This window comes from Lutra lutra, chromosome 5 (assembly GCF_902655055.1).
Source record: "Lutra lutra chromosome 5, mLutLut1.2, whole genome shotgun sequence".
In the NCBI taxonomy this organism is placed as follows: Eukaryota; Metazoa; Chordata; class Mammalia; order Carnivora; family Mustelidae; genus Lutra; species Lutra lutra.
In genome coordinates this window covers 99,131,388-99,158,069 of record NC_062282.1, presented here as the reverse complement: position 1 = coordinate 99,158,069, position 26,682 = coordinate 99,131,388, and the positions used below count along the sequence as shown (strand labels likewise).

General features: G+C 38.3%; 1 protein-coding gene across 3 annotated transcripts; it reads right to left on the bottom strand.

Annotated features, from left to right (window-relative positions):
* Window positions 1–1,251: 1,251 nt before the first annotated feature.
* Window positions 1,252–25,983, bottom strand: GTF2H2 (general transcription factor IIH subunit 2). Of its 3 annotated transcripts, none has more exons than XM_047729961.1 (16): window positions 25,885–25,983; window positions 22,802–22,885; window positions 22,080–22,157; window positions 21,722–21,758; window positions 21,222–21,308; window positions 18,389–18,439; window positions 18,001–18,055; window positions 14,093–14,198; window positions 12,796–12,886; window positions 12,544–12,631; window positions 11,585–11,692; window positions 10,144–10,207; window positions 7,094–7,197; window positions 6,479–6,581; window positions 4,106–4,145; window positions 1,252–1,601 (listed from the first exon to the last, which is right to left on the bottom strand). In XM_047729961.1, the coding sequence occupies exons 2-16, from the start codon at window positions 22,855–22,857 to the stop codon at window positions 1,482–1,484; spliced, it is 1,188 nt and encodes a 395-aa protein (XP_047585917.1). In that variant the 5' UTR covers window positions 22,858–22,885; window positions 25,885–25,983; the 3' UTR covers window positions 1,252–1,481. The 3 variants fall into 3 exon arrangements, with proteins under 3 accessions (XP_047585917.1, XP_047585918.1, XP_047585919.1); XM_047729962.1 differs by having other exon boundaries at window positions 25,920–25,947; XM_047729963.1 differs by lacking the exons at window positions 21,722–21,758; window positions 25,885–25,983 and having other exon boundaries at window positions 22,802–22,864.
* Between the last annotated feature and the right edge of the window lie 699 nt (window positions 25,984–26,682).

Below are 26,682 nucleotides of genomic sequence, written 5' to 3'. Positions count from 1 at the left end.
AAAAATGCTTTACCAGTCATTACAAAGGATGCAAGAGGCTTACCATATGAAAATGAAAGAATTAACAAGACTTTTCTTCCACTGCATGAGAATGCCCCTTTAGTTATGCTTTCTAACCATGTCATCATAATAACTGATGAGGGGAGGAAGGTCAGCTAGGTTTCTAGGCAACTTTACTGTGGCAAAAATGACTCCTGGCTACTAAATTGTATCTGGACTAAATGCACTATAAATAACCTGATGGGAACTTCATGCTTTGGGCTCTTCTGGGTATGGTGTCTCTTAAAACTGACATGTCCCTTGTGGGGCCCCTGGAAGTTGTATTAGGGAACTGTTGTAAGAGGTAGTGGCTCCTTAAGGCCTGAGAAGGATCTCATCACCTTGCCCCTGAACTGTATTGGATGAACTGCTACAGGACTTCTGCCGCTAAGGGGGACTGCCTGATGGTATTCCGGCAGCCCAGTACTCCTGTTTAATAGCCCCTGGAGCAGCTGACCCATGCCACGTGTGGCCACAGTTATCTTGTGAGTTTGAACGTGTACACCTAAAAAGATCCCTTTTGGTCAAAGCTATAAAATATCTCTAGATGCATAAATTCTATAATTATATTATGATTGTTTAGTTAAGACCAAAGAGACCCCTCAGGTGGGTGGAACAGTAATAATTTCCTAAATATTGCTTAATTTTAATCTCACACTGAATTCATTTATTAATAAATAATAAAATTTAAAATGAATAAATTTTTAAAATAAATTTAAATCAAAAATTTTTAACAAATAATAAATATTTATTTGCCAGAGAGAGAGAGAGAGAGAATACAAGCAGGGGGAGAGAGAGCAGGAGAAACAGGCTTCCCACTGAGCAAGGAGCCCAATGTGGGACTTGGGACTAGGATCATGACTGGAGCCAAAGGCATACGCTTAACTGACTGAGCCATCCAGGCACTTCTGAATTCACATTTATACTTAATTTTGTTTACACTAAAACTGAATAAAAATAAATCAGAGATTCTGTATTTACTTTAATTATAAAGCAATGAAATTATCACATCAATTTAATCATTGTAAGTAATGTAGATACAATAATGTGTAAGACTTTGAAAACACTGTAACTCAAAATAATAGAAAACAAAAATGAGTGAACTACTATTGAATTCTGGGCACTTCTGTGACAGGACACAAATTTTAAAATTTAATAAAATTCTACATTTTCTTTTTCTCCCCTCCCCCCCTTTAAGTTTATTTTACCTTTAAGCAATTCATCGTGGCGCTCGAACTCATAACCCTGAGATCAAGGGTCTCATGCTCTTCCAAATGACCAAGCCAGGCGCCCCAATCCTACATTTTCTTAGCAAAAAGTTTAAGTCAGATTTTCCTTTCAAACTAGTCTTCACATTTTAACTGGAGTTTCTTCTGAAGAATCATTTTATTAACAATTGCAAATGTCCTTTTAACACATATAATGTGTACCAAATGCTAGAATCAAATATTTGAGGAAGTTGGAATCTTATGAATACAGCCAGGACAACAATGAAGAGAGTCGTGAACAAAAACATCACAGTCCACACAGAAAACATTTTGGCACACAGCACAAACATAGACCTGCAGAGAAAAAGAAGAAAAGAAAATTTAGAAAGCAGTTTCCAGAAGTACAAAACAGCTAGAAGACGTTCAAACTGCTTTGCTCTTGTAGATCTCTATCAATTTTCCCCACCCATCTACCTACTTTATTACTTTCAATATACTATTCTCCAATCTAAGGTGATTATTTTTCAAAAAACCTATTCCTTACAAATGAGAAAATTACTTTTTCTTGACTCCTTAAAGTTTCTTGTATTGTAAAACATTCTTAATTACTTCGTTTTAAGTAACTACCAGGGAAGACACCTAAGCTTGAAATTAGTATTACTTTCAAAGCTTAGGTCGTTCCTCTGATTTGATTACAAAGAAAATCATAAATATTTAACACAGATTTAGTTATTGCTAGGAAATGACCTCACAACCAAACAAGTTATATTCCTCTTTTATTTAACTATTAAAGAATATGGAAAAAACAAATTTAAGACAAAAACAAAAATCCATTATTACATCAATATTACATATATGGATACTTAGGCCTTGGGGTGAAATTTCCAAGGCAGCATCCTAAATAGGTTAAAAATTATTACATCTCAAAAAGTACAGAAATAAAGACAAAGTGTTTTCACCGATATTTATTTATTTATTTATACATTTATTTGGTAGAGAGAGAGAGATCCCAAGGCAGGCAGATAGATGGGGGAAGCAGACTCCCCATTGAGCAGGGAGCCCGATGTGGGGTTGGGGGTAGGGGGGTGGCACTTAACCATCTGAGCCATCAGGTGCCCCAAGACAAAGTGTTTTTAAAAACTGTCAAGTGAGGGGTGCCTGGATGGCTCAGTAGGTTAAATGGTTAAGCCACTGCCTTTGATTCAGTTCTGCATGGATTCCTTGCTCAGCAAGGAGCCTGCTTCTCCCTCTGCCGGCTCCTCCCCGTGCTGTGCTCCCTCTCTCACTCTTGACAAAAAAGTAAAATCTTTAAAAAAAAAAAAAAAACAAGGGGCGCCTGGGTGGCTCAGTGGGTTGGGCCGCTGCCTTCGGCTCAGGTCATGATCTCAGGGTCCTGGGATCGAGTCCCGCATCGGGCTCTCTGCTCAGCAAGAAGCCTGCTTCCCTCTCTCTCTCTCTCTGCCTGCCTCTCCGTCTACTTGTGATCTCTCTCTCTCTGTCAAATAAATAAATAAAAAATCTTTAAAAAAAAAAAAAAAACTGTCAAGTGACTCAAAGGTGGCTCTAGTAAGGATGAAGCTACTGATGTCCAAGAGGAATGTAAAACTTAATAAAATCGTTTTATGAATTGTGAGAGTAGAACAAGCAAGCAATCTTCCCAACTAATATTTCATACAGGGCATAAAGCATAGTTTTATTTTTATTTTTATTTTTTTTTAAGCATAGTTTTAAATATGAACACATAAATTCATAAAAACTTAAAACTAGACAGCTGTCTTATTTGCATCTTTACATAAGTGTATACATTCAAACTGGTCCCCTTCAAAAATTTAAAAGATATTTTCTCACTGGGACAGTGGGGGAACAGCCTTTGACCTGTGGCCACCTTTAGCAACAACTTCAGAACAAACTGTGAAAAAGCCTGAAGTACCATATGGAGAAAGAACTCCTAATACTTCGAAAATAAATGGAGGGGAGCTTGCCAACTAAAGACTGTTTGTTTGTTTATTAATTAAATGTAAGTGGATTTTTAATTTTTAAAAATTTTTTAAGGGGGGGTTGTTTTAAGGTTTTATTTATTTGACAGGGAGAGAGAGACAGCAAGAGAGGGAACATAAGCAGAGGGAGAAGCAAGCTTCTCTCTGAGCGGAGAGCTTGATGCAGGGCTCCATCTCCGGACCCTGGGGTCATGACCTGAACTGAAGGCAGATGCTTAATGACTGGGCCACCCAGACACCCCAGTTTTGTTTTTTTTAAGGTTTTATTTAAGAGAGAGAAAGAAAGAGACAGAGAGCATGAGAAGGGGGTGGGGAGGAGTAGAGGGAGTCAGAAAAGCAGGCTTCCTGCTGAGCAGGGAGTCTTGACATGGGATTGGATCTCAGGACCCCCGGATCATGACTTGAGCTGAACACAAACAACCGACTGAGCCACCCAGGTGCCAACTAAAGACAGTTTAAAGTACCAAAATGCTGTTACAGAAAAATGAAAATGCAGAATTATAACAAAGACTATTTAAACCATTTTACTCTCATTTTATCTCTACCCGTTATCCTACTTCTGGGAATAACCTGATAGGAGCCTGGTTTTCGGTAATGTACTGGAAACTTCTAATGTTATTTCCTCAATATTTCTTACATAATACTTAATATTTATTTATTTATTAAAAAAAAAAGATTTTATCTATTTATTTGTCAGTGAGAGAGACAGCATGAGCAGGGGGAGCGGCACCAGGGTGGAGGAACCAGGCTCCAACTTGATCCCAGGACCCAGGATCATGACCTGAGCCAAAGGCAAATGCTTAACCAAATGAGCCGTCCAGGCATCCCAATACTTAATATTTAGAAAGTAGATGAACTTACATGTTGGTCTTTCAATTCCCCCTGACATCCATAACAAAATCTGAAAAGAAAGTTTAAGAATCATTTTATTAGGAATGCATTCCTTAAAATAGTGAGGCAAAATCTCAGTAACAAGAATCCTGTAATTAGGAAGTATTTATCTTTACATATGACTTTTATGAGAAAAACAGAATTAAGAATACCAATAACTTAAGAAATTCTACAGTATATTGCAAGATCATCTCAGAAAGCAAAATCCTACTTCAAAAAATTTGTTAAATTTTACTTTCATCAAGGTTAAATATGAGCATGCTTTCCCTACTGGGATTCTGTGAGGGAATTACATCCTACAGAAAATAATCTGAGTGACTATTCTGCAACTCTCCTGAGAATAGCAGGTAGCTAGTATAATTCCAGATGGACAGAAGAGAAGCTAATTTATGTCTGGATACCTAAGGGCTTAATTTTCAAGGAATGGTTTTAAGAGTTAAAAGTTCTCAAAACTTACTACAAAAAATAGCAGCCCTCTCCTTACCCCACTTCATTTCCAGTTCCCAAACACTTTCGGAACTTTTAACTGTTTGATAGTTATCCTCACTTACAGTGCTATTTCTTGTTTTTCTGCCATTGGCTATAAGCCTCCAACTAAGGAAGATCAGAATTTAATTCTCTTTCAACCCTCTTGATCCAACAGCACGTACACACATATAACTAATGCCATTCTCAATTCTATGTACTGAAATAATTTTGAATAGAGTAATATTAAATGCTTAGCTTATTAGGACTATATAAACATATTCAGGGGCATCTGGGTGGCTCAGTGGGTTAAGCCTCTGCCTTCGGCTCAGGTCCTGATCTCATGGTCCTGAGATCGAACCCCACATCATTGCATCATTGAACTCTCTGCTCGGCGGGGAGCCTGCTTCCCCCTCTCTCTGCCTGCCTCTCTGCCTACTTGTGATCTCTCGGTCAAGTAAATAAATAAAATCTTTAAAAAACAAAAAAGGCTTATAATTTTAAAAAGGGACAAATGAGGAATTTTAAAAAATAAACATACTCAGCTAAGCCATATAATACAACTCTTCCAATCTTCAAAATTTTTTTTCCTGGAGTTAATAACTATATTATTGTCCACAAGCTTAGTTTTCTATATAATTATCACCAATGCAGCCTCAACTTTTCCCTAAGAAATCTAAATGTCCTCTCTACATTCACCCATATCAGGAATTCCAGCTTTCGCCCTCTTGGTGACCTCTCTCCGGGAGCATTCTAACCTTCTCCAAACTGGATTATTTTGACATGTGACACAAAAGTGTTATTCTGGAATCTCCCCTCTCATCATCCTAGGGCTTTCTTTAGACACATTTGAACTAGATCAATATTCCTATTCTCTTCCGGTCATTCTCTTTCTCAGTTCCTCTGAATCATCACTTTCACAGCTTCCCCAGAAAATCTCTTTTTGAAGCCTCACAAGTCTGAAAATGTCTTTATTCTACCTACATTTATTTTTTTTAAGTTTTTAAAAGGTTTTTTTTATTTATTTATTTGAGACAGAGAGCAAGCATGAGCAGTGGGGGAGGGGCACAGGCAGAGGGAGAAGCAGGCTTGCACTGAGCAGAGAACCTGATGTGAGATGGATCCCAGGACTCTGAGATCATGACCTGAGCCAAAGGCAGATGCTCAACTGACTGAGCCACCCAGGTGGTCCTCTACCCAACATTTAATTGATAGGTTTGCTAGGTATGTCATTTAAGTTGGTAACAACTGTCCACATGTTGAAGGAAATCTTGCTCTCTGGCAGCATCCAGTATTGCTGAGAAGCAAAATAATTGCAGATTATGTGACCTAATTTTCCCTTGTCAGAAATGTTTAGCTTTGTGCTGCTTATTCTAAAATTTCACTATGATAAACTCTAGCATGGGTCTATTTTCTCTATGTTAAGACTCCTGAGAGTCCCTTTCAAGTTCTGTCCTTCCATCGTAGAAAATGTCCTTTAACTATTTCTTCCCTACTCTTCATTTGATCTTTTCTCTATTTCTCTTATTATTCAATATTAGACCTTCTGGATAAATCCTCTGGTTTTATACCATGAAAATCAGCTAAGGTTGCAAACCAGGAATTTTTTTTTGTTGTTTTAGAGAGCTGATTTATCAAAACATATGACTACACTTACTATACAGAGATGGGCTTAGGGAAATTAATCGATTTCTGGAGATCCGGATCTGTTTAATAATGACTCATTTCAGTCAGAACCAAGGCATTCTACCATCTCATTTTCCATTTTAGAAGTAATCTTGCCCAAGTTAACAGGACTATTTTTTTAATGTAATAACAACACATTCAAACATTACTCTACCACGTATAACAGATATAGATTAATCAACACTCATATACTTTTCTCCATTATGTTCTTCTAGAGGAATTTCTTGAAAAGCATCCAAAGGAAATAAATGATGGTAGGACCGAGCCAAATGTGGAGCAGACACCAAAGTGAGACCTAACAAATAAAGCAGAGAATCATGTTTAATAGCCCAAACTTCATTAAGACAATGGCTGAAATGTCAAATGATAGGCTAAATATTTTCAAGGTTTTTTTAGGTTTGCTGGTACTCATTTCTTCATTTACAGATCACCTTAAAAAGGAGACTCCAGGATGGAGTCTGTCTTCTGTCATTAATCGTGTGACCTCTCTTGGCCATTTGCTTACTTAAAAATGAAACAAATTTCTACAATGCAATTACTTTAATTCCTCAGTGTCTTTACATATATTTTACAAAGGTTAAGAGCTGCAAAGATGTCTCCTGGATCTACTGCAAAGCCTTTGAAGAACACACTCCTTTCAGAGGGAGAATCAGAAAACTCCTGGAATGTCATGTTTATCCTTAGAAATGGAGTACTGGGCCCTCTATAAAAAGAGCAATCCTTAATATTTACATCTACTTTAAGAGCTACATAGGTAAGAAGTTATTCAAGATTAATTTACTGGATAGAGAACAGCTGGTTTCTTACCACAGATTTTACATTCAACTGGAAGCTCACAGTACTTGGCCCGACACTGTGGGCAGAAGTATCCTCCTAATGTAAGTCCTGGCTCAGTGTTGCTATCCAAGTGCCTGTGGGAGGAAACAGTACTTTTAAAGTGGTATAAAGGGGCGCCTGGGTGGCTCAGAGGGTTAAAGCCTCTGCCTTCGGCTCAGGTCATGATCCCAGGGTCCTGGGATCGAGCCCCACATCGGGCTCTTTCCTTGGTGGGAAGCCTGCTTCCTCCTCTCTCTCTGCCTGCCTCTCTGCCTACTTGTGATCTCTCTCTGTCCAATAAACAAATAAAAAAAAAATAAAAAAATAAAGTGGTATAAAAAGATGGGAATGGTTACAGCAAAACAAAGTACACTACCTTGATTTTAAAATCTTGAAGCTGTTTCATAGTTCATTTAAGCCAAGGTTCATTCTTCTTTTCTCTCTGCATTTCTGTTTTGAATAGCGTATATTAATATCTGTTTTTGCGGGGGGAGGGTTGTTTTTGTTTTTAAGTAATCTCCACATCCAATGTGGGGCTTGAACTCACAATCCCAAGATCAAGAGTTGCATGCTCTCCTGACTGAACCAGCCAGGTGTGTTGCATTAATGTCTTTGAATTCACTCATTTTTTTTCTTCTTGAGGGGCTCATCTGCTATTCCATCCAGTACATTTTTCATTTCAGACCCTGTATTCGTCTCTAAAACTTTGATTTGGGTCTTTTATGTAATAGCTGTTTTAATACTTTGTCTACTAATTCCATTAACTGTGTTGTTTCTAAGCATGTTTCTGTTCCATGAATCTCTCTTTGCTATGGGTCCTATTTTCCTACTTCTTTGCATTCCTGGTCATTTTTTGTGGGTGGGGTGCTAATCAGTTGTCAGTTACATTATCATAGGTGTCTTTGTGGGCTAAGTTTTTTCATCTGATAAATGCACATTCTTTTTTTTTTTTTTTAAAGATTTTATTTATTTATTTGACAGAGAGAGAGATTACAAGTAAGCAGAGAGGCAGGCAGAGAGAGAGAGGAGGAAGCAGGCTCCCTGCCGAGCAGAGACCCCGATGTGGGGCTCGATCCCAGGACCCTGGGATCATGACCTGAGCCGAAGGCAGAGGCTTTAACACACTGAGCCACCCAGGCGCCCCTGCACATTCTTAAATTTAATGTCCAACTTATTTATTTTGGTAGCATAATTCTTTTTTATTTTTTATTTTTAACATATATTATTTGAGGGGTACAGATTCATCACTCTTACACAATACACAGCACTCACCATAGCACATATCCTCCTCAATGTCCCTCACCCAGTCACCCCATCTTTCCCATCCCCCCCCCTCCAGCAACTCTCAGTTTGATTCCTGAGATTAAGAGTCTCTTACAGTTTGTCTCCCTCTCTGGTTTCCTCTTGTTTCATTTGCTCCTCTCTTCCCCTATGATCCTCTGCCTTGTTTTTAAAATTACACATATCAGTGAAATCATATGATAATCGTCTTTCTCTGATTGACTTATTTCCATCCATGTTGTTGCAAGTGCAAGATTTCATTTTTTTTCATGTCATGCCTGGTCATTTTTGATTGGCTGCCAGACATTATGAATTTTTCTGTTTCAGATGCCGGATTTTTTGGTATTCCAAAAAATATGTTGGGGCTTTTTCTAGAGTACAGTAAAGTAACTTGGAAATAGTTTGAACGGTTCAAAACTTGCTTTAGAGTTCATCAGGCTGTCCAGAACAGCTGTTGGTCTAGGGTTAATTTGGTTCCATTATTGTGGACTCTATTCAGAGCCCACTGTTAAGATACCCCTCCACACTGGTAGGACCATGAAGTGTTTCCTGCCCCATGTGGGCTCCTACGACTATGCTGCCTGCTCCTCATCAGGGGTGCTTTCCTGGGCCTCTAGTAGCTCCCACACGAATGTGCTGGTCATAACTCTGCTGATAACTCATGGGGAAGTCTCTGCAATCTAGAAAGCTCTCTGTACATCTCTTTACTTTCTAGCACTGTGCCTGGAAAACTACAGCCATTTAGCCTCCCCCAACTCTGAACTTGGTGTCTTCACCTGACGAAGACCTCCAGGCTCTGCATGGGTTTTCCTTCCCTGTACTGCAGCCTGGAAATTCTCTTGAGGCAGTAAGCTGCACTCACAGGGCCCACACCTCATTTGCTTCCCTTCCTTCAGAAATCACCTGCGCTGCCTGTTGTCCACGTCTGAAAATCATTGTTTCATATATTTTGTCTGGTTTTCTGGCAGGAGGGAGGACAATACATTCAGTCCCTATTGTACCTTTATAGCTGAAGACACAACTCTTATTTGTGATTTTGAAGAATTGCTTTAATTTAGTTTTATAATTATGTAAAATAAAAAGCTCTGAAGTTAAAACACAGTTATGTTCAAAAAGGCCTAGGAGCCATCCCTTTGCCTTTCTCCACACACCGCCCAGGTAAACATTTGTTTAATTTTTACTTTTTATTTCTGTTACTTTTTTTTTTTTAACATTTTATTTATTTATTTGACAGAGATCACAAGTAGGCAGAGAGGCAGGCAGAGAGAGGGGGAAGTAGGCTCCCCGATGAGCAGAAAGCCTGATGTGGGGCTCGATCCCAGGACCCTGAGACCATGACCTGAGCCTAAGGCAGAGGCTTAACCCACTGAGCCACCCAGGCGCCCCATAAACAAGTATGTATATCCAGTGAAATGTCCACCGTCATCTTTGATGAGTAGCAGCATACAATACACTTTTCTCTAACTTGCTGTTTTACTTAGTAACAGATCCTGAAGATTACTCCACAGGAGTAAACGGAGATAGTCCTCACCCTTGTTACAGCTATCAAGAAGGTAACCTTTTATGAAAGCCATTGCACCGCAAGCGCACATACTCAGTTTATGTTCTTTTATTTATAGGAAAGAATTTAAAATGTCAAAACATAATCTTATAGGAAAGAATTTAAAATGTCAAAACATATAGGAATTAAATTCCTTCTTATGGGAAAGAATTTAAAATGTCAAAACATAATCACTAACAGTTTCAAGGTTTTTACTTACGCCATGCTGAAAGAGGGTTTTGCGTCTTGATCAGACAGAGAAGCAATGGTATGCTGAGGAAATCCTTCAGAGAAGAAAATGTATTACTTTTTTTTTTCAAGCAAATAGCAAAATTCTAGGACTAGGAACCTAAAAATGTTCCTACCAGAAAGCCCACAGAGTTGTACAAAGTTCTCTCTCCTGCCTTTCAGATTTATTACAGTATGGTTAAGCTGACTGTAATTCCAGGTAATGAGAAAAATTATAAGTGGAGAATGTGGGGCAAAGTTCTGTCTGTACATATGGTTGCAGATTCTAAAATTTATAATTATCTAATTTAATGACAACACATACTGCTTTTAAAAAGAAAATGTAAGTTTTAAATACTTCTGACATAATGGAGAAATCTATTACATAGTTGTCCACTTTCATTTTATTATTTATTTTTTTAATTTTTAAAAAAGATTTTATTTATTTGACAGAGATCACAAGCAGGCAGAGAGGCAGGCAGAGAGAGAGGGGAAAGCAGGCTCCCCAATGAGCTCCCAGGACCCTGGGATCATGACCTGAGCCGAAGGCAGAGGTTTTAACCCACTGAACCACCCAGGCGCCCTGTCCACTTCCATTTTATGTAAGAATATACTTCTATGTTTAAAAACTTGGAATGCCTAAACCCATGCAGTCTGTCTTCCATACATATTTTTAAATTGAAAATACATCCAAGAAAAACAAAAACCATAAAAAAAAGATTTCATTACAGAAAAACTTTAAGTCTATCTACATATTAAAACAAGTAAGTAAGGGCACGTCAGTGGCTCAGTCGGTTAAACATCTAACTCTAGATTTGGACTCAGGTCGTGATCTCAGAGTTATGAGATTGAGCCCCATACCTGGTTCCACGTTCAGCACAGTCTGCTCAAGATTCTCTTTTCTTCTCTGTCCCTCCCTGTGGCTTGCACATGCACATACTCTCTCTCAAATAAGTCTTTTTTTTTTTTAATAAAGATTTTATTTATTTATTTGACAGAGAGAGACACAGCGAGAGAGGGAACACAAGCAGAGGAAGTGGGAGAGGGAGAAGCAGGCTTCCTGCTGAGCAGGGAGCCTGATGTGGGACTTGATCCCAGGACCCAGGGATCATGACCTGAGCCAAAGGCAGACGCTTAATGACTGAGCCACCCAGGCATCCCTCAAATAAATGTTTAATAATAAATAAATATCTATTTTATTTTATTATTTTTAAAGATCTTACTTATTTGAGAGAGAGACAGAAAGAATAAGAGCAGGAGGAGGGGCAGACAGAGGAGGACAAACAGACCCCGCATTGAGCACAGAGCCCAATGAGGGGCTCAATCCCAGGACTTCAAGATCATGACCTGAGCCCATGTCAGACACTTAACTGACTAAGCCACCCACACACCCCTAAATATCCATTTTAAAATAACATAAAATAAACACTTACCCATGCGAATAAGTGAACATTCAGAACTTGAGCTAGCAGGTGGAGGACTAACATGATGTGTCAGCAATTCTTTGTAATGGCTTTCATCTAAAATAACATGGTATGTGCCTAATCAGATGAAAAGTAAAAGGAAAAAAAATTAGTTTTCCAGACATAGGTACCAATTGTAGTTTCTTTTTTTTTTTTTTTAAAGATTTTATTCTAAGTAATCTCTATATCCAAGGTGGGGCTCAAACTCAAAACCTGAGATCAACAGCCACATGCCCTTTTGACTGAGCCAGCCAGGTGCCCTTCAATTGTAATTCCTATGCAATTCTGTAAAAGTTTTACCATTTGAAAATGTATATTTTCAAAGTAAGTATTTAGGTTAAATGATCATTTTTCAAAAACCTCACTTAAATGACACCTCTAAACTGACTTCTCCAGGAATAATTATAATCACAGTATAATTAAAACCAAGTTGTAAGATCTTTACAAAGTATTACGTATTAGTGAAATTTCTAGTGTTTCTTTTTTTTTTTTTTAAGATTTTATTTATTTATTTGACAGACAGAGATCACAAGTAGGCAGAGAGGCAGGAAGAGAGAAAGAGGAAGAGAAGCAGGCTTCCCGCTGAGCAGAGAGCAGGATTTGGGGCTTGATCCCAGGACCCCGGGATCATGACCTGAGCCCAAGGCAGAAGCTTTAACCCACTGAGCCACCCAGGCGCCCCTCTAGTGTTTCAAGACTTATAATGCTTCCTCTAAACACTGGCATAATTACTGAAAAGTTCCTGCATTTTGAGATGATATCTTAATAGAAGCAATTACACATTTAAGAGGACTATCCATATTATGGATTTCAGGACATGAAGTGACTTAAATTCAGTACCTTAAAAGTAGATGAAAACATCCTAATTAATAAATTGTTACTTCTTACATAGTAATTATGAATAAATACTGAGGAATCTAGATATATACCACCAGTTTCACGAGCAAGTACAGTGCAAACCCGAACCTCTGCAGACAATCCGATAACAGACACTCTTATTTTAGCTGCCTTTAGGGTCTTCATAAAATCCATGTAAATGAAGGGTTTGGGGGGAAGAAAAAAAATGCAAAAATTAACACTTGAAAAACAGAATTTTCTGAAAACTAGTAATAAATTCACTACAGAATTCTCTTTAGAGTTATGACTCTGGTTTTGATTATGAAAAAATGTAGTGGTTCTACCTTGATTAGATCATAGATATTAGATGGATCACAAGTTGTGAGGCTGCTAAAGATGATTAGGACTTCTCTACTTGTATGTCCAGGCATGTGTCTACAGAAAGATAAAATATATTCCCATTAGGTATAACTAATTAATAAAAAATTTACCCAGACAAAATAGTCCATGTGGTTTATGTGTTTAGACTAAAGAGTATCTCATTTGTTTTAACATTGCAAAGGAATGAACTGGGTATATTCTAAACATGTTAATGTAAATTTTTCTAAAATTAGCTACACAAAAAACTGATTCATTTACTGTTTCCATAAATATTTACTGAATACTCTTTTAGGTTCTAGGAATAGAGTAATAAGCAAGAATGAACAAGGTTTCTAACATCATGAAGCCTACAAACCAGTAGATTCATTCTGTGCAAACTCTAAAGTGTACACTGGAAAAGTATGACAATACCACATGGATCAACTTTAAGGTGTGTCTTGACAAAAGTAGCATGCTTCTTTTTTAAAGGCTATAATTTAACCTCATGGTGATTCAGAGTGATAATATTCATAAACTTAATTTTTGTGTATCATTTAATTATATGATAATTTATAGGACTTGAAGACACGATGAACTGTTTTCCCCTATCTAAAAGGTATCTATGCTTTTTGGAGCAATTTTATCAGCTATTTACACTTTCCTGCTTCTGTCTGCATTGCTGGGCCCTCGGATTTCATTTGTGGATGCTGCTCTTGAGCCTACCTCTAATGCGGGTGTTAGCTCCTTCTCACCTACTTCAAAACTAGAAAAATTCCTATTATATAAAGGTATAAAAGTCACAACAGACTTCCAGGGATAAAATATATGCGCTAGCACTAACAGAATATTTCCATTAGGGTCTTAACAACCTCCCACGTATCTGAAGTTGCTGGGAAAGTATGCTACTAATTTGCAGATGTACTACAAAGTAAGGAAAGTCAATAAACGTACAACAAACTCAAAATTATTATGCACATTACATTTCATATACAATCTAATTTTTAACAAAATATTTTTCCATCAACATTTTCTTTTGTACTAATATATTGCTACAGTTTTAACTGTATTTTTCTAAAACCTCTAAGAATCTATCTTACCAACTCAAATGTAAAATAAAAACTACAAATGGACACCACACTAAACATCATAAATGAGATTACATATTTCTCTTAATGGTTTCATTACTGCTCAGCTTAGGAAGACACATATCAATACATTATTATCTCAATTCATTCAAAAAAACTGGACACCAATTATAAATAAAAAATGTGAAATACCAACTTTAGAGTTTGCATAGCCATGCTTAAGGAGTTATAGAGAGATGGTTCTCCATGGCAGGTCATATCTACAGCTTTCTTCAAAGATGTTATATGTTTCCTTGGGTTTCCTAAAATAGAAATAAAATAATCTACTCATAACATTTTATCTATACATTACAGAAATTTCTGTTTCTCCCCAAACTTATCTATGTTGTTAAAGAACAGAATCTCTTTGATTTACATTTTTAACAAGTTGCACTTTTACCAGAGGCATTTGTTATATCAACTTTTACTTCATACAGAAAAGACAAAATAAAAAAGTTTCTATGAACTGGCACACATTTTTTTTTTTTTTAAAGATTTTGGGTTTTTTAAAAATTTATTTGACAGAGAGAAACACAGCGAAAGAGGGAGCACAAGCAGGGGGAGTGGGAGAGGGAGGAACAGGCTTCCCACCGAGCAGGGAGCCCGATGCAGTGCTCAATCCCAGGACCCTGGGACCATAACCCGAGCCAAAGGCAGACACTTAACGAATGAACCACCCAGGTGCCCCCACATTTTTTTTTTAACGTGAGGCTTGAACTCATGACCCTGAGACAAAGAGTTGCATGCTCTACTGACTGAGCCAGCCAGGTACCCTATTAGCACATATTTTAAATATTATTAACAAAGTGCAAAACTTTTTAATTTTAAGACTCATACATTTTCACATCTCTGAAGTCATGCTGCATCTTCCAATCACTGGCAGCCAAGGAGCACCTGTGACACACACATCACTGCTCCCACGTGAACCTACAAATGGCCACTGCAGCCTTTTTCCAACTGCATCACGTACTTTTTTGTGCTATTCATGTTTAGTTTCACTGCCACTTCAAGTGTTTCTACAAAAGGTTATTAATGCAAAAGGTTCTATTTTTATGTAGAAAGGCAAGGAACAGAGCAGTGAGGTATAAACTTATTATTAGTGAAAAAAATTCATTGATAAAAGAAAAATTCCCTATTTTTCTTCAGGGGATTAAAAAAAGAGCTTTAGAAGACCTAAGAAAGGAAGAGTTCTGCAAATAAACACAGCTGTATTATCTTCTGTTACCAAAATAACATCTGAAAAGATCGTCTATTGCTATTTTCTCACACCAAGCAATACATTTTTTGGTGTGAACAATTTATATATATATATCATCTAGCACTATAACAAATTTTAACTGCTAGAGTGCTTCCTTCTTGATGGCTCATAAAATAAAGGTATCTTACAAATGATGGAATCTCAGAATCAATGACATATGGTATTCTTCAGACATTTTCTTCTATTTCAACACTGTCTTCATATTAATTAATGAATTAAAATAAAAATATCATGAAATTGATTTGATCAGATAATTCATCAAATTACCTCCACACTATTGAACACTTCTTCCCAATTTGTCACTACTGCTACAAAGAGTATATTTGTAGAATGAGGTTTTTTTCTTCTTTCATAATGTTTCTTAAGTATAAATTCCAAGGAACAACAATTTTTGTTATCTTTTCCCAAAAACGTTAAATAAATTAATCAGTCTATTAACACTATAGGTACCAGTTTCTCCATGGTCCCATAAGTGATATACTGCTTTTTAAACTTCATTTTGTTCATTTAAAGTATATAAAGTAATAAAATAATGAGTGGTTTTGATTTTTAATCACTTGTTTGACTAAAACTTTTTTTAATTATTTTTTAACTTTTTTTTTTTTAAGATTTTATTTATTTATTTAACAGACAGAGACCACAAGTAGGCAGAGAGGCAGGCAGATAGAGAGGAGGAAGCAGGCTCCCCAGCGAGCAGAGAGCCCGATGTGGGGGCTCGGTCCCAGGACCTTGGGATCATGACCTGAGCCAAAGGCAGAGGCTTTAACCCACTGAGCCACCCAGGCGCCCCTAAAATTTCTTTTTTAATAGCTATTTCATTTCTCTTTGTATTCTGGTATGAATTATCTGTCATCTTTGTCCATTCATCTATGTATAGCTTCTTCATGTTCTTATTTATCTAAGTTTTAAAATATCTGCCATTATTTAATACATATTTCAAGTATTTAGTCTCAGAATGAAAAAATTTTAGAAACGAGAAGTACCTCACTAAGTCCAAATTTGTCATATCATAAGTAAGAAATGAATCTAACAAGTTAAAAGATTTGCCTAAAGACAACTACCTACCCAACAGCAGCACCAGCACTTAAACCTACATCTCCTGGCTCTCTACCCACTTCTCTTTCTACTATGCCATACAAAAGAGTTTGTTCATATCCTACTGTATTGTGAGCATAGGAAAAAGGTGAATTAGTTTACTGTCAGTGTGGTTTACAGCAGTGATTCTGATCAGAGAGACAAGGGGTACTGTCAAAAGGCCTATCAAAATATCCAGAGGACTTTCATCCCTATACATATGACTTCCCTGCACCCATAGAAAACTACTCCGAACGTGAGAAGGGTGCAAAACGATTGGTCCTATGTCCTTTCGTTGGGGAAACCATCCTGTCCTCTCAGTATAACAAACCAGGGGCTCCCCCTGCTTCCGTCATCCTGCTCCAGGTACAGGCACGTAATTCAGGCCTACCAACACAATACTGCACTCTTTGGGTCATTTTGCTCACAGGTGGGCAGGTCAGAAGCAGGGTCATTTGGAGACCTCTCTGGGACTTGTGCTGAAGGTACTGACTATGAGGGATACGCAGACTTGGGGCTAGTAACAGACATCTTTTCACCTTACAGAAAACCTTCAGAGAATGAGGCCAAACAGAACTAGGAACCCTGGAAACTGCTATGTGTGAAATCAGCCTTCCTTTAGATGTGAGTCAATAATTTCCCTTGTGTGCTATAGTTTGAGATTTTTTTTAGTTACTCATAACTGAATTTCTTTCTTTTTTTTTTTTTTTAAAGATTTTCTTTATTTATTTGATAGAGAGAGCTCACAAGTAGACAGAGAGGCAGGCAGAGAGAGAGAGAGGGAAGCAGGCTCCCTGCTGAGTAGAGAGCCCGATGCGGGACTCGATCCCAGGACCCTGAGATCATGACCTGAGCCGAAGGCAGCGGCTTAACCCACTGAGCCACCCAGGCGCCCTCATAACTGAATTTCTTGATCACTCCAGGCTAACATACATATCACTCCTCACTGCCATAGTGAAAAACTATTAATTAATGACAAAAATATGTTATTTCACATTCATGTGTATTGGTAAGGATGAAAGGATGAGAACCACATTTAAAGGATAGTATATTTCAGAGACATTAAAACAGAATCAGGGATGTGAATTTGTTACAGCACATATACCAAAGCAAATAAAACCTGCACTACTTTTTTTTTTTTAAAAATTAACATATAATGTACTATTTGCTTCAGGGATACAGGTCTGTGAATCGTCAGGCTTACACATTTCACAGCACTCCCCATAGCACATACCCTCCCCAATGTCCACGAACCAGCGACTCTATCCCTCCCCCCCCCTCCACTGCACTACCTTATAAGAGAATAAAATTCAGTTAGGCATGTCGTGTAAGGAGAAAAACTGAATTATTAACAATAACTGCAACTCAATTTTTAAACCCTTTGCTCTTTAGAGGTTTAACTTTTAAAAATTTAATTTTAAGAGTAAGTGGATTTTTGGAGTTGTTAAAATAATTTTATCTTAATACTTTCAGGATAAGAATCTGTAAGTCTTATATAAACATTTACATTCATTGCAGTAGTATCCATTACCGTACACAACTCAATTTAAAACAGTTCATCTTAGATACCAAGAGTTTAATGAAGGATTTAATGAACAGGTTATTAAGAGTTTCACATGGACAGCATAAAAGAAGTCTCCATTTTACTTATTAGACAACCTTCTGAACAGGGTTACAAGGTTGAGTAAATAAAGCCAAGTCCTTGAGTTCTATAAAGGTAATTTTATGCATACCTGAGAGTTCAGTCAGTTTTTCAGCTCTTTTACTCTTTGTTACAATTATTCCAATCTCAAAATAAAAACAAAAATGATTATTAACTTAACAAATTATTTCTTCTTCGTAAGAATGTACATAATGAAAATAAATTAGTAATTACAAAAGGCATAAGTAACATATGAGAAACTTTTTCTCATGATGCTTTTGACAGAAATTTAGCTATGAGTTCACTGTACATTATTTAACTTTTAGAATTGTCTTGTCACTGGTAAGTGTACCAGAAACTGCTAAAGAATCTGGGTCACACAGTAATTCACAGAATGTATGTCCAAAGTTTTAAAAATAAATTAGAATTGGCAGTAATATCAGGAATCTAATTCTGAATTCCATCACTTATCTACATACCTGACTAATAGGATTTTGATCAAAATATTCTTCTACGAAGTATTCCAACAACTGTATAAAGAAACAGAAATATTAGATAAGGGCAAAATAATAACCACACAGAACATGTTTTGTGAAACCCACTTATCAAGCATTACTTCTCACGATTTTTAGGCTCATAGATTTTCAAATATGTTTAGTAAAAATATTAAATAAACAAAAATAAATTTAAGAACGTTGAAATAAATAAAAATCCCAATATTAAATAAACGTGAATTTAAAATGCTAAGTGATGAAATGGGTTTAACAGATGGAAGCAGGGCACTGGGTGGCTTAGTTGGTTAAGGGTCTGACTCTTGATTTCAGCTCAGGTGGTGATCTCAGGGTCATGAGATTAAGCCCCAAGTCAGGTTCCGTGCTCACTGGGAAGTCTGCTGGAGATTCTGTCTGTCCCTACACCACTCCCTGGCACGTGCGCTCTAATAAATAAATCTTCAAAAAATAAAAAGATAAATAAAAGATGGAGCCATCTGGACTTACGAGACAGAAATAATCTAAACATGGAAAGCTCCAATGAAGCCAGAAACAAGAGAATGAGCAGGGGCACCTGGGTGGCTCAGTGGGTTAAAGCCTCTGCCTTCGGCTCAGGTCATGATCCCAGGGTCCTGAGATCGAGCCCCGTATCGGGTTCTCTGCTCAGTGGGGAGCCTGCTTCCTCCTCTCTCTCTGCCTGCCTCTCTGCCTACTTGTGATCTCTGTCTGTCAAATAAATAAATAAAATATTTAAAAAAAAAAAAAGAATGAGCAGAAACGAGGATGGGTTTTGATAAATTAGGAATAATCTGAATGTGTTTCTGAACTGGGGGGAATGATCTGAGTAAGTCCAAAGACAATGAAAAGGGATAACTGACTGACAAAGCAAGACCATGACTGGGGTAAGAGGACAGAAATTAAGAGCATAAATAATTAGCCAGTTTGTTCATTTTCCTAAATAATGTGCTGAAACTTCTAATTAGTTATAGTTTTTATTAACTCAAAAAAGTGCATTCTTTAAAAAAATTTCTTCATGGGAATGTGTAATATTTACCCAAGGGTAGAGGGTAAACAGAAAGAACTATTACCAAGTCCTAGGGCATTCCAGCATTCTAAAGTGGGAGAGAGGAGCCTAAGAAGAAACAGAGACTATATGTGACCAAAGTCAAAAGAAGGATGTGTGGGGCGCCTAGCTAGCTCGGTCCCTAGAGGGTACGAATCTTGGTCACAGGGTCCTGAGTCTGAGCCCCACATCAGGGGTAGAGATTAGTTAAAACAAACAAACCCACTACACAAACAAAAAAACAAAAGAAGAATGCCTTTGAGGAAGGAAGAAGTGGTCAACTATTTCAGTTGCTATTAAAGATAAAAAAGAGTTGAATTTCACCTCCTAGAGGTTATGGTGGACTTTGAAAATGTAGTTATGAAAATAACACTCCAACTGGAGCGTGTTAAAGGGAGAATGCTGCAGACATTCAACTGTGGAGAAGTTGATCAATACTGCAGTAAATACACACATTCACCAACAGAGAAGATAAAAGACAAATATAATCTAATAAATTTTACAAACTCGTGTACACGAAGTACACGAAAAGGAGCAGAGGATTCTGGAGCAGAATGTAGTCCAGCTGTATGACTCAGCTTCTACCTCATCCTACTCCTCTGAAGCCCCATTCACCACTGAAAAAAATCCTGAGAACTTCCACTAACACTCTTGCTTTTGGAAAGAAGTGAAGAGAACGAGTATTCTTATCTTTTTCCTCCTCTGCCAGACGTTATGAATGAATAGGAAAAGAAATAAAGAACTGACCTTCCTTTTTAGAAGAGAAGAACCCAAGCTTCCACTTAATTGAGGGAAAGAGTTCAAAGGCTGGAATCGCCTCATGGAAATGCATTATTTCCTCCCTCCCCTGCCCAGTTAGTTAAACAAGATACAGGATGGTTAATATAATCTCAGAAGATAAAACGAAGCCCTGTAAATCCAACAGAGTCCGCACACCACCCAAGCTGAGCCTCACCCTTTTGGTGCACACCATTTCACCCCGGGGGCTACTTTTAGGCCACAGAAAAGTAGAAAAGTTCAGTACCCTGAACTACCCAGTCTAAAATCAAGCTTTAGAAGGGAAAACATGATCCACACAAAAACCTATTCATAGAGGTTCCCAGCAGCATTATTCATAATGGCCCGCAAAAGTGGAAACAACCCAAAGTTGTACACAATGGAATACTGTTTGGCAAAACTACAGAAAATTTTTGTGTTTGTCCCCCCCCCCTTTTTAAAAAGTTTTATTTATTTAAGTAATCTCTACACCCAACGTGGGGCTCAAATTCACAACCCTGAGATCAAGAGTTGCATACTCGGGGCGCCTGGGTGGCTCAGTGGGTTGGGCCGCTGCCTTCGGCTCGGGTCGTGATCTCAGAGTCCTGGGATCGAGCCCCGCGTCGGGCTCTCTGCTCGGCAGGGAGCCTGCTTCCTCCTCTCTCTCTGCCTGCCTCTCTGCCTACTTGTGATCTCTCTGTCAAATAAATAAATAAAATCTTTAAAAAAAAAAAAAAAAAAAAAGAGTTGCATACTCCTCTGAGCCAGTCAGGCACCCCTGGGTTTTCTTTTCGTAATGACAAAAATGCTCTAAAATTGACTGTGGTAATAATGTTGCACAACTACTGTAATATGCAAAAACCTGTAACAGTATATTTTAAGTAAGTTAATTTTATGGTATATGAATTATGTCTTAATAAAGGCCTTATAGTAAAATTTTTTTTTCTTTGAATTCAGCATCCTTTTTCACATTTAGTATAAATTAAAATGGTTTTACAATACCTTTAAAGTACAAGTCAGTCTATTTGGCTTTAAGTCTTGGTCTTCCATTGTTCTTGATCCATCTACTACCACATAAAGATGACGCATCTACCAAATATAAACCACAAATATAACAATTTTCAAATAAATTTTTGGCCAAGAAGTAAAGATGGCATTTAGTATTTACATATTCTACACATACTTTTTTTTTTTTTTTTAAAGATTTTGTTTCTTTATTTGACAGACAAGAGATCACAAGTAGGCAGAAAGGCAAGCACAGAGAGAGAGGGGGAAGCAGGCTCCCTGCTGGGCAGAGAGCCTGACACAGGGCTCGATCCCAGGACCCTGGGATCATGAGCTGAAGAAAGAGGCTCTGAGCCATCCAGGCGCCCCTCTACACATACTTTTTATTATATTCGTCTAAAACATTTATTGTCTTACTACTGTTAATTCTGTCATGACAGAATGTTTCTCTAACCCAACTAGTTCTGTATTGGTAAAGAAAAAAAATGTCAACATACCATTCCAAGTCGAACTTGTCCATGGTGCTCAAATACTCTGTTAAAATTGCGTAAACATTTTAATGGAATGTCCTCTGTTATACCCCCAAAAATACAACTTTTCAACTAACCTGCATTTTTTAGTGAAGCAAATTATTAACTTATGTGGTCCACATAATTACAGGCATTTTGGACAGTTCCTGAAGACCCATTTCCCTTCTGAGGTGCTAGGTTGCTGGTTCTTTCCCCTTACTCAAGAGTTTAAAGGTCAGTTTCCCTAGAATACAGCTGAAATGAAGTACTGAGGAGTGGGTATAGGAGGACAGAAAGGCTTAAAGGAATCTATTTTATCTTTTGTAACACACAAAATTTTACATACCTTTTTCTCTTTGCTTTGAAGAGAATGTCTTCTATCGTAGCTTTAAGTGATCCCGATTCATCTTCTTTAAGAATCTCCCTAAAAGCAGTATTTACTTGTTTGAAAAGCTAAAAATTTATTAACTCAAAAGAAATGAAAACATATATTCACAAAGAGATCTGCACATGAATGTTCACACCTGCATTACTCATAAAAGCCAAAAAGTGTAATCAATCTAAATGTCCATCAACTGCTGAATGCAAGAATGAAAACATGGTATACAATATAATGCTACCCAGTAATAAAAAGGAATGAATCACTCATCCCTGCTACCACATGGATCAACCTTGAAAATACTGTTATCTGAAAGCAGCGAGAAAATACTGGTCACATATTATATGATTACATCTACATGAAATATCCAAAAAGGCAAATGCATAGAGACAAAAAGATTAGTAGTTGCCTCCAGCTAGAGACAGGAATGAAATTAATCGCAAATAGGCATGAAGGATCTTAATGGGGTGGTGAAAATTTTCTAAAACTGATTTATGGTGGTGATTGCACAACTCAATAAATCTAAAAAAATCAATGAATTTTAAGTTGGGAACAGGTGAATTTTAACATGCGTTAAACACACTTCAATAAATTTTAAAAACCAATCACTGAACGAGGAGAGAGACAAAGTTGTAAAGAACAGTAAGAAACAAGGTGTAAAAGAGAAGGGGAAATAATGCCCTACTCACCACGTCCTTTCATAGCCTCCTTCCCATCGCTTAGTTCTTTCAGGTTCTTCATCCATTTTTCCCTTTAATGTATTATTCAATATCCTGTAAAAACCACTGAGTGTGAATTTTCTAAGAATATTTGGCACCAAATTCATACATTTAAATGTGAAAAGTAAAGAGAGGGAAGCAAACATACAAAGTAAAAAACAGAGAATGCAAGGTCATCTAATTCTTTTCTATTTATTCAATAATCATTGTTGAATGAAAATACTGAACAAAATCCTCATGGAACTCTTTTTCCCATCCGTAAGAAAAAATGCAAATGTTCACACACGAGTTTGGCACCAAGAGAGATAAGCATCTTTCTACAATTTTTATTTATTTTGTATTTTTTAATTTTATTTTATTTATTTATTTGACAGAGAGAAATCACAAGTAGGCAGAGAGGCAGGCAGAGAGAGAGGAGGAAGCAGGCTCCCTGCTGAGCAGAAAGCCCGATGTGGGGCTCGAACCCAGGACCTGGGATCATGACCTGAGCCAAAGGCAGCGGCTTAACCCACTGAGCCACCCAGGCGCCCCATCTTTCTACAATTTTTCAAAACAAAAATTCATTATTATCATAGGATAAGACCACAGAATTATGGGAAGTGAGAGAAGGTACAGATGAAACAAGATTAGCTACAAATGATGGTTGTTATTATAGCTGAGTGATGGATCATGGTGCTTCACTCTACTACCTGTCCACCTTTGTATATGTGTGAATTTTCTTATTAAAAAAAAAAAAAAAAATCTCTGGGGCTCCTGGGTGGCTCAGTGGGTTAAGCCTCTGCCTTCGGCTCAGGTCATGATCTCATGGTCCTGGGATCAAGTCCCGCATCGGGCTCTCTGCTCTGCGGGGAGCCTGCTTCCCCCTCTCTCTGTGTCTGCCTCTACGCTTACTTATGATCTCTCTGTGTTAAATAAATAAAATCTTTTAAAAAAAAGTCTCTAAGTAAGCTCTATGGTGAAAGTGGGGCTCAAACTCATAAGGTGGATACCAAGAGTCACATGCTCTACTAACTGAGCCAGCTAGGTGCCCCATCTAATCATGAGTTTTAAAATGAAATATATTATTTATAAATGGTAAAAGCTTATGGCTCATAATTCAAAAAAGGACAAAATATTAAATGTTTATTATGCTCTCAACTATTACAAAAAGAAAAAGGAAATGTTTAGTAACTCAATAAATAGGACACAGTTTCATCTAGATGAAGGTTAACTGGTTTTTTGCTTTATTACTTTCTGTATTTTCATGTTTTTTATGTGAACATGTATTTCTTTCATAATCGGGGATGAAAATGGTGGTGGGGGAAATCTATTAACCACAGCCAAGTAATAAACATTCTAGTCACATCTACACTTCCATCCTCCCAAATGGTATATCCCTCCCCATCCTATGCTCTCACTTCCTTTGGCTTCCTTCTTCCATATATGATCAAAGGAATCCTAAGGGCTAAGAAGACATTAAGGCAAACAAATCCTATCACTGACAGGAGCAAAAATTAATTTCTGTAATAAGGACCATAAGCAAGACCTTACACTTCCACTTATATCATGGTTTTCTACAGAAAAATGTATTTTAAAATCTAGAGAACTGACTTATTATGGACTTCTGAAATGAGTATCTACTGACAAATTGGAGACTGGTATCACTGCTTTCTGTGGCACCTGCTATCATCAGGTATTATTTGCTAAAGTTCTGTATGCCTCTCACTGAATTGACAAACCATTCCCGGGCATAGGAAGAGATCTATTGGTTTCAGGAAATCTGGTGATCTACTTTAGCATACTTTGGTAAAGTGCCTGAAGCAATGACAAATGACTTAGAATTCCAACATTTGTATTATTTCGATGCACTGGGCTAGTGGTTGTAAATTTAATGATGACTGCAGGCAGAGGATATGGTGATTAAATGAAGTTTTTGATCTTACATGAAAGTTTCTGTATTTACTGTGAATTACAAAAATCAAAGCTTACATAGTATTCATGATGTTTTTTTTTTAAAGATTTTATTTATTTATTTGAGAGAGAGACAGTGAGAGAGAGCATGAGCGAGGAGAAGGTCAGAGGGAGAAGCAGACTCCCCATGGAGCTGGGAGCCCGATGTAGGACTCGATCCCGGGACTCCGGGATCATGACCTGAGCCGAAGGCAGTCGTCCAACCAACTGAGCCACCCAGGCGTCCCTCATGATGTTTTTAAACTCAAATTCTTACGAAGTCACTACTGCCATCCATCATACCAATATTTAAACCGCTATTTTACTTAGTTTACTACTTTCAATTTTCTGGAAGTTCAGGAACACAGTGAGAATTAAAGAACAGAAGCTGCAAGGAGGAATACTTCTGGCTCACTACATCCAAGGACTTGCTAAGTAGAGCTGTCTTCACTGGGAAATTATAGGGATAGGACAGAGGTATTAAGCTCCCATAACTACTGACGTTCAAGGGTAAACTGGAAGTTTATAATGGATGTTATTAACGGAGAAGGTTATGCATCCTAGAGAAAGATGTACTTGGTGACGTCTTAGGTCCGTATCTCCAAAAGATCCGTTTCCTGAGGCTCCAACTCCAGGAAAGCCACTTTGCGTAGCATAAGCCTGTCAGTGTGATTCCTGTCACACGGACTCAGAATGCTGCTGCAAACAAATGAGATCTGCACCAAACATCGCAATTTATGAAGCTTTTATTCACACATTACCCTGCCAAGCTATGAGGCATGGGTGATCACTGTCCTGTTTTCATACATGGAACTCGAGGTTTAAAACGCTGGTAACTCTCTCGAGGTCACACAGCTGGAGGCAAGTTAAACTCGAACTCAAGACCACAATTCCCAAAATTCGCATTCTGCTTTAGAGAAGGAGAGCCATGCCCTGGACTGCAGCCCTAGATGCTTCTATGCAGCTACGAGACGGAAGCTGCCGTCCTCCCCCTCCACACGCTCTCTCCCACCCTCAATCCACAACCTGCTGGTCGAAGCCCTTCAGCCTCCGCCCCCCAACCCTCCCGCCCGGCCGCGAAAGCCCCTCCTTGCTGTAGCGCTCCCCAGACCGTCTGTTCCCACCTTGGCTCCGCGAGGACCTCTACCCGCGCACTCACCGGTTTCGTAGGACGCCGCTCTACCCGGAAGCTCCGCCCAGTCTGCGCCGAGGCCTCTGCCGAAGTCCTTCCCCCGAGCGCGGCGGCGACGCACAAACGTTCCGGATGATGAGAGCGTCGGTCGCGAGAGCAAAGGGCTCGGGGACGGGGCGTTCCAGGAGCTGACTTAGGGTGCAAGAAGGAGCCTCTTGCCCCACTCTCAGCCGTTATTCACAAAAAGGCAGGAAAAGTGATGTCCGCTCGGCCGGGTAGCCGTCGGACCGGGATCTTAGGAGCTTGAATTAGGAGCTTGAATTTGGTGTATTCTGAATGCAGCAGCAGCAACTAAGCCAGAACCTTGCCGTGGAACAGTTTTCTGGGGCCGCTCCGCTCCCCTGTTTCTGCAAGAAGTATTATTGAGCACCTGCTTTGGGCCTGATACAGTTCTAAGCACTGAGTAAATAGCAATTAAAGACTAATCCCTGCCCCTCGTGGAATTCTTCTACTATGAATACATTTATCGAGAAAAATATACGTATCAAATGGTGACAGTGCAAATAGAGAAAAATTAAGCATGGAAGGGGAAAATGGCACCAGCTTAGCAGAGCGCAGTCAGAGGAGTCCTCACTGAGAAGACAGTCGAGCCATGAGCAGAATGAGGAAGGGAGTTAACCATATTTACAGTTAGGGCAAGACCTCCTGAGGCGAAGGGACCTACAAGAGCTACGGCCCCGAGCTGGAAACACATCCATGTGTTTCTGGGACTGAATGAGAAGATGGGTTG

What these genes read in the sequence shown, in the direction of transcription:
- GTF2H2 (XM_047729961.1), bottom strand. Translation starts at nt 22,857, where the DNA reads ATGGATGAAGAACCTGAAAGAACTAAGCGATGGGAAGGAGGCTATGAA. An exon ending in ATATCTATGATCTAATCAAG is followed by an intron (nt 12,632 to 12,795) that starts GTAGAACCACTA and finishes GATTTTATGAAG; the next exon opens with ACCCTAAAGGCAGCTAAAAT. An exon ending in ACTTGCTCGTGAAACTGGTG is followed by an intron (nt 11,693 to 12,543) that starts GTATATATCTAG and finishes TCATCTGATTAG; the next exon opens with GCACATACCATGTTATTTTA.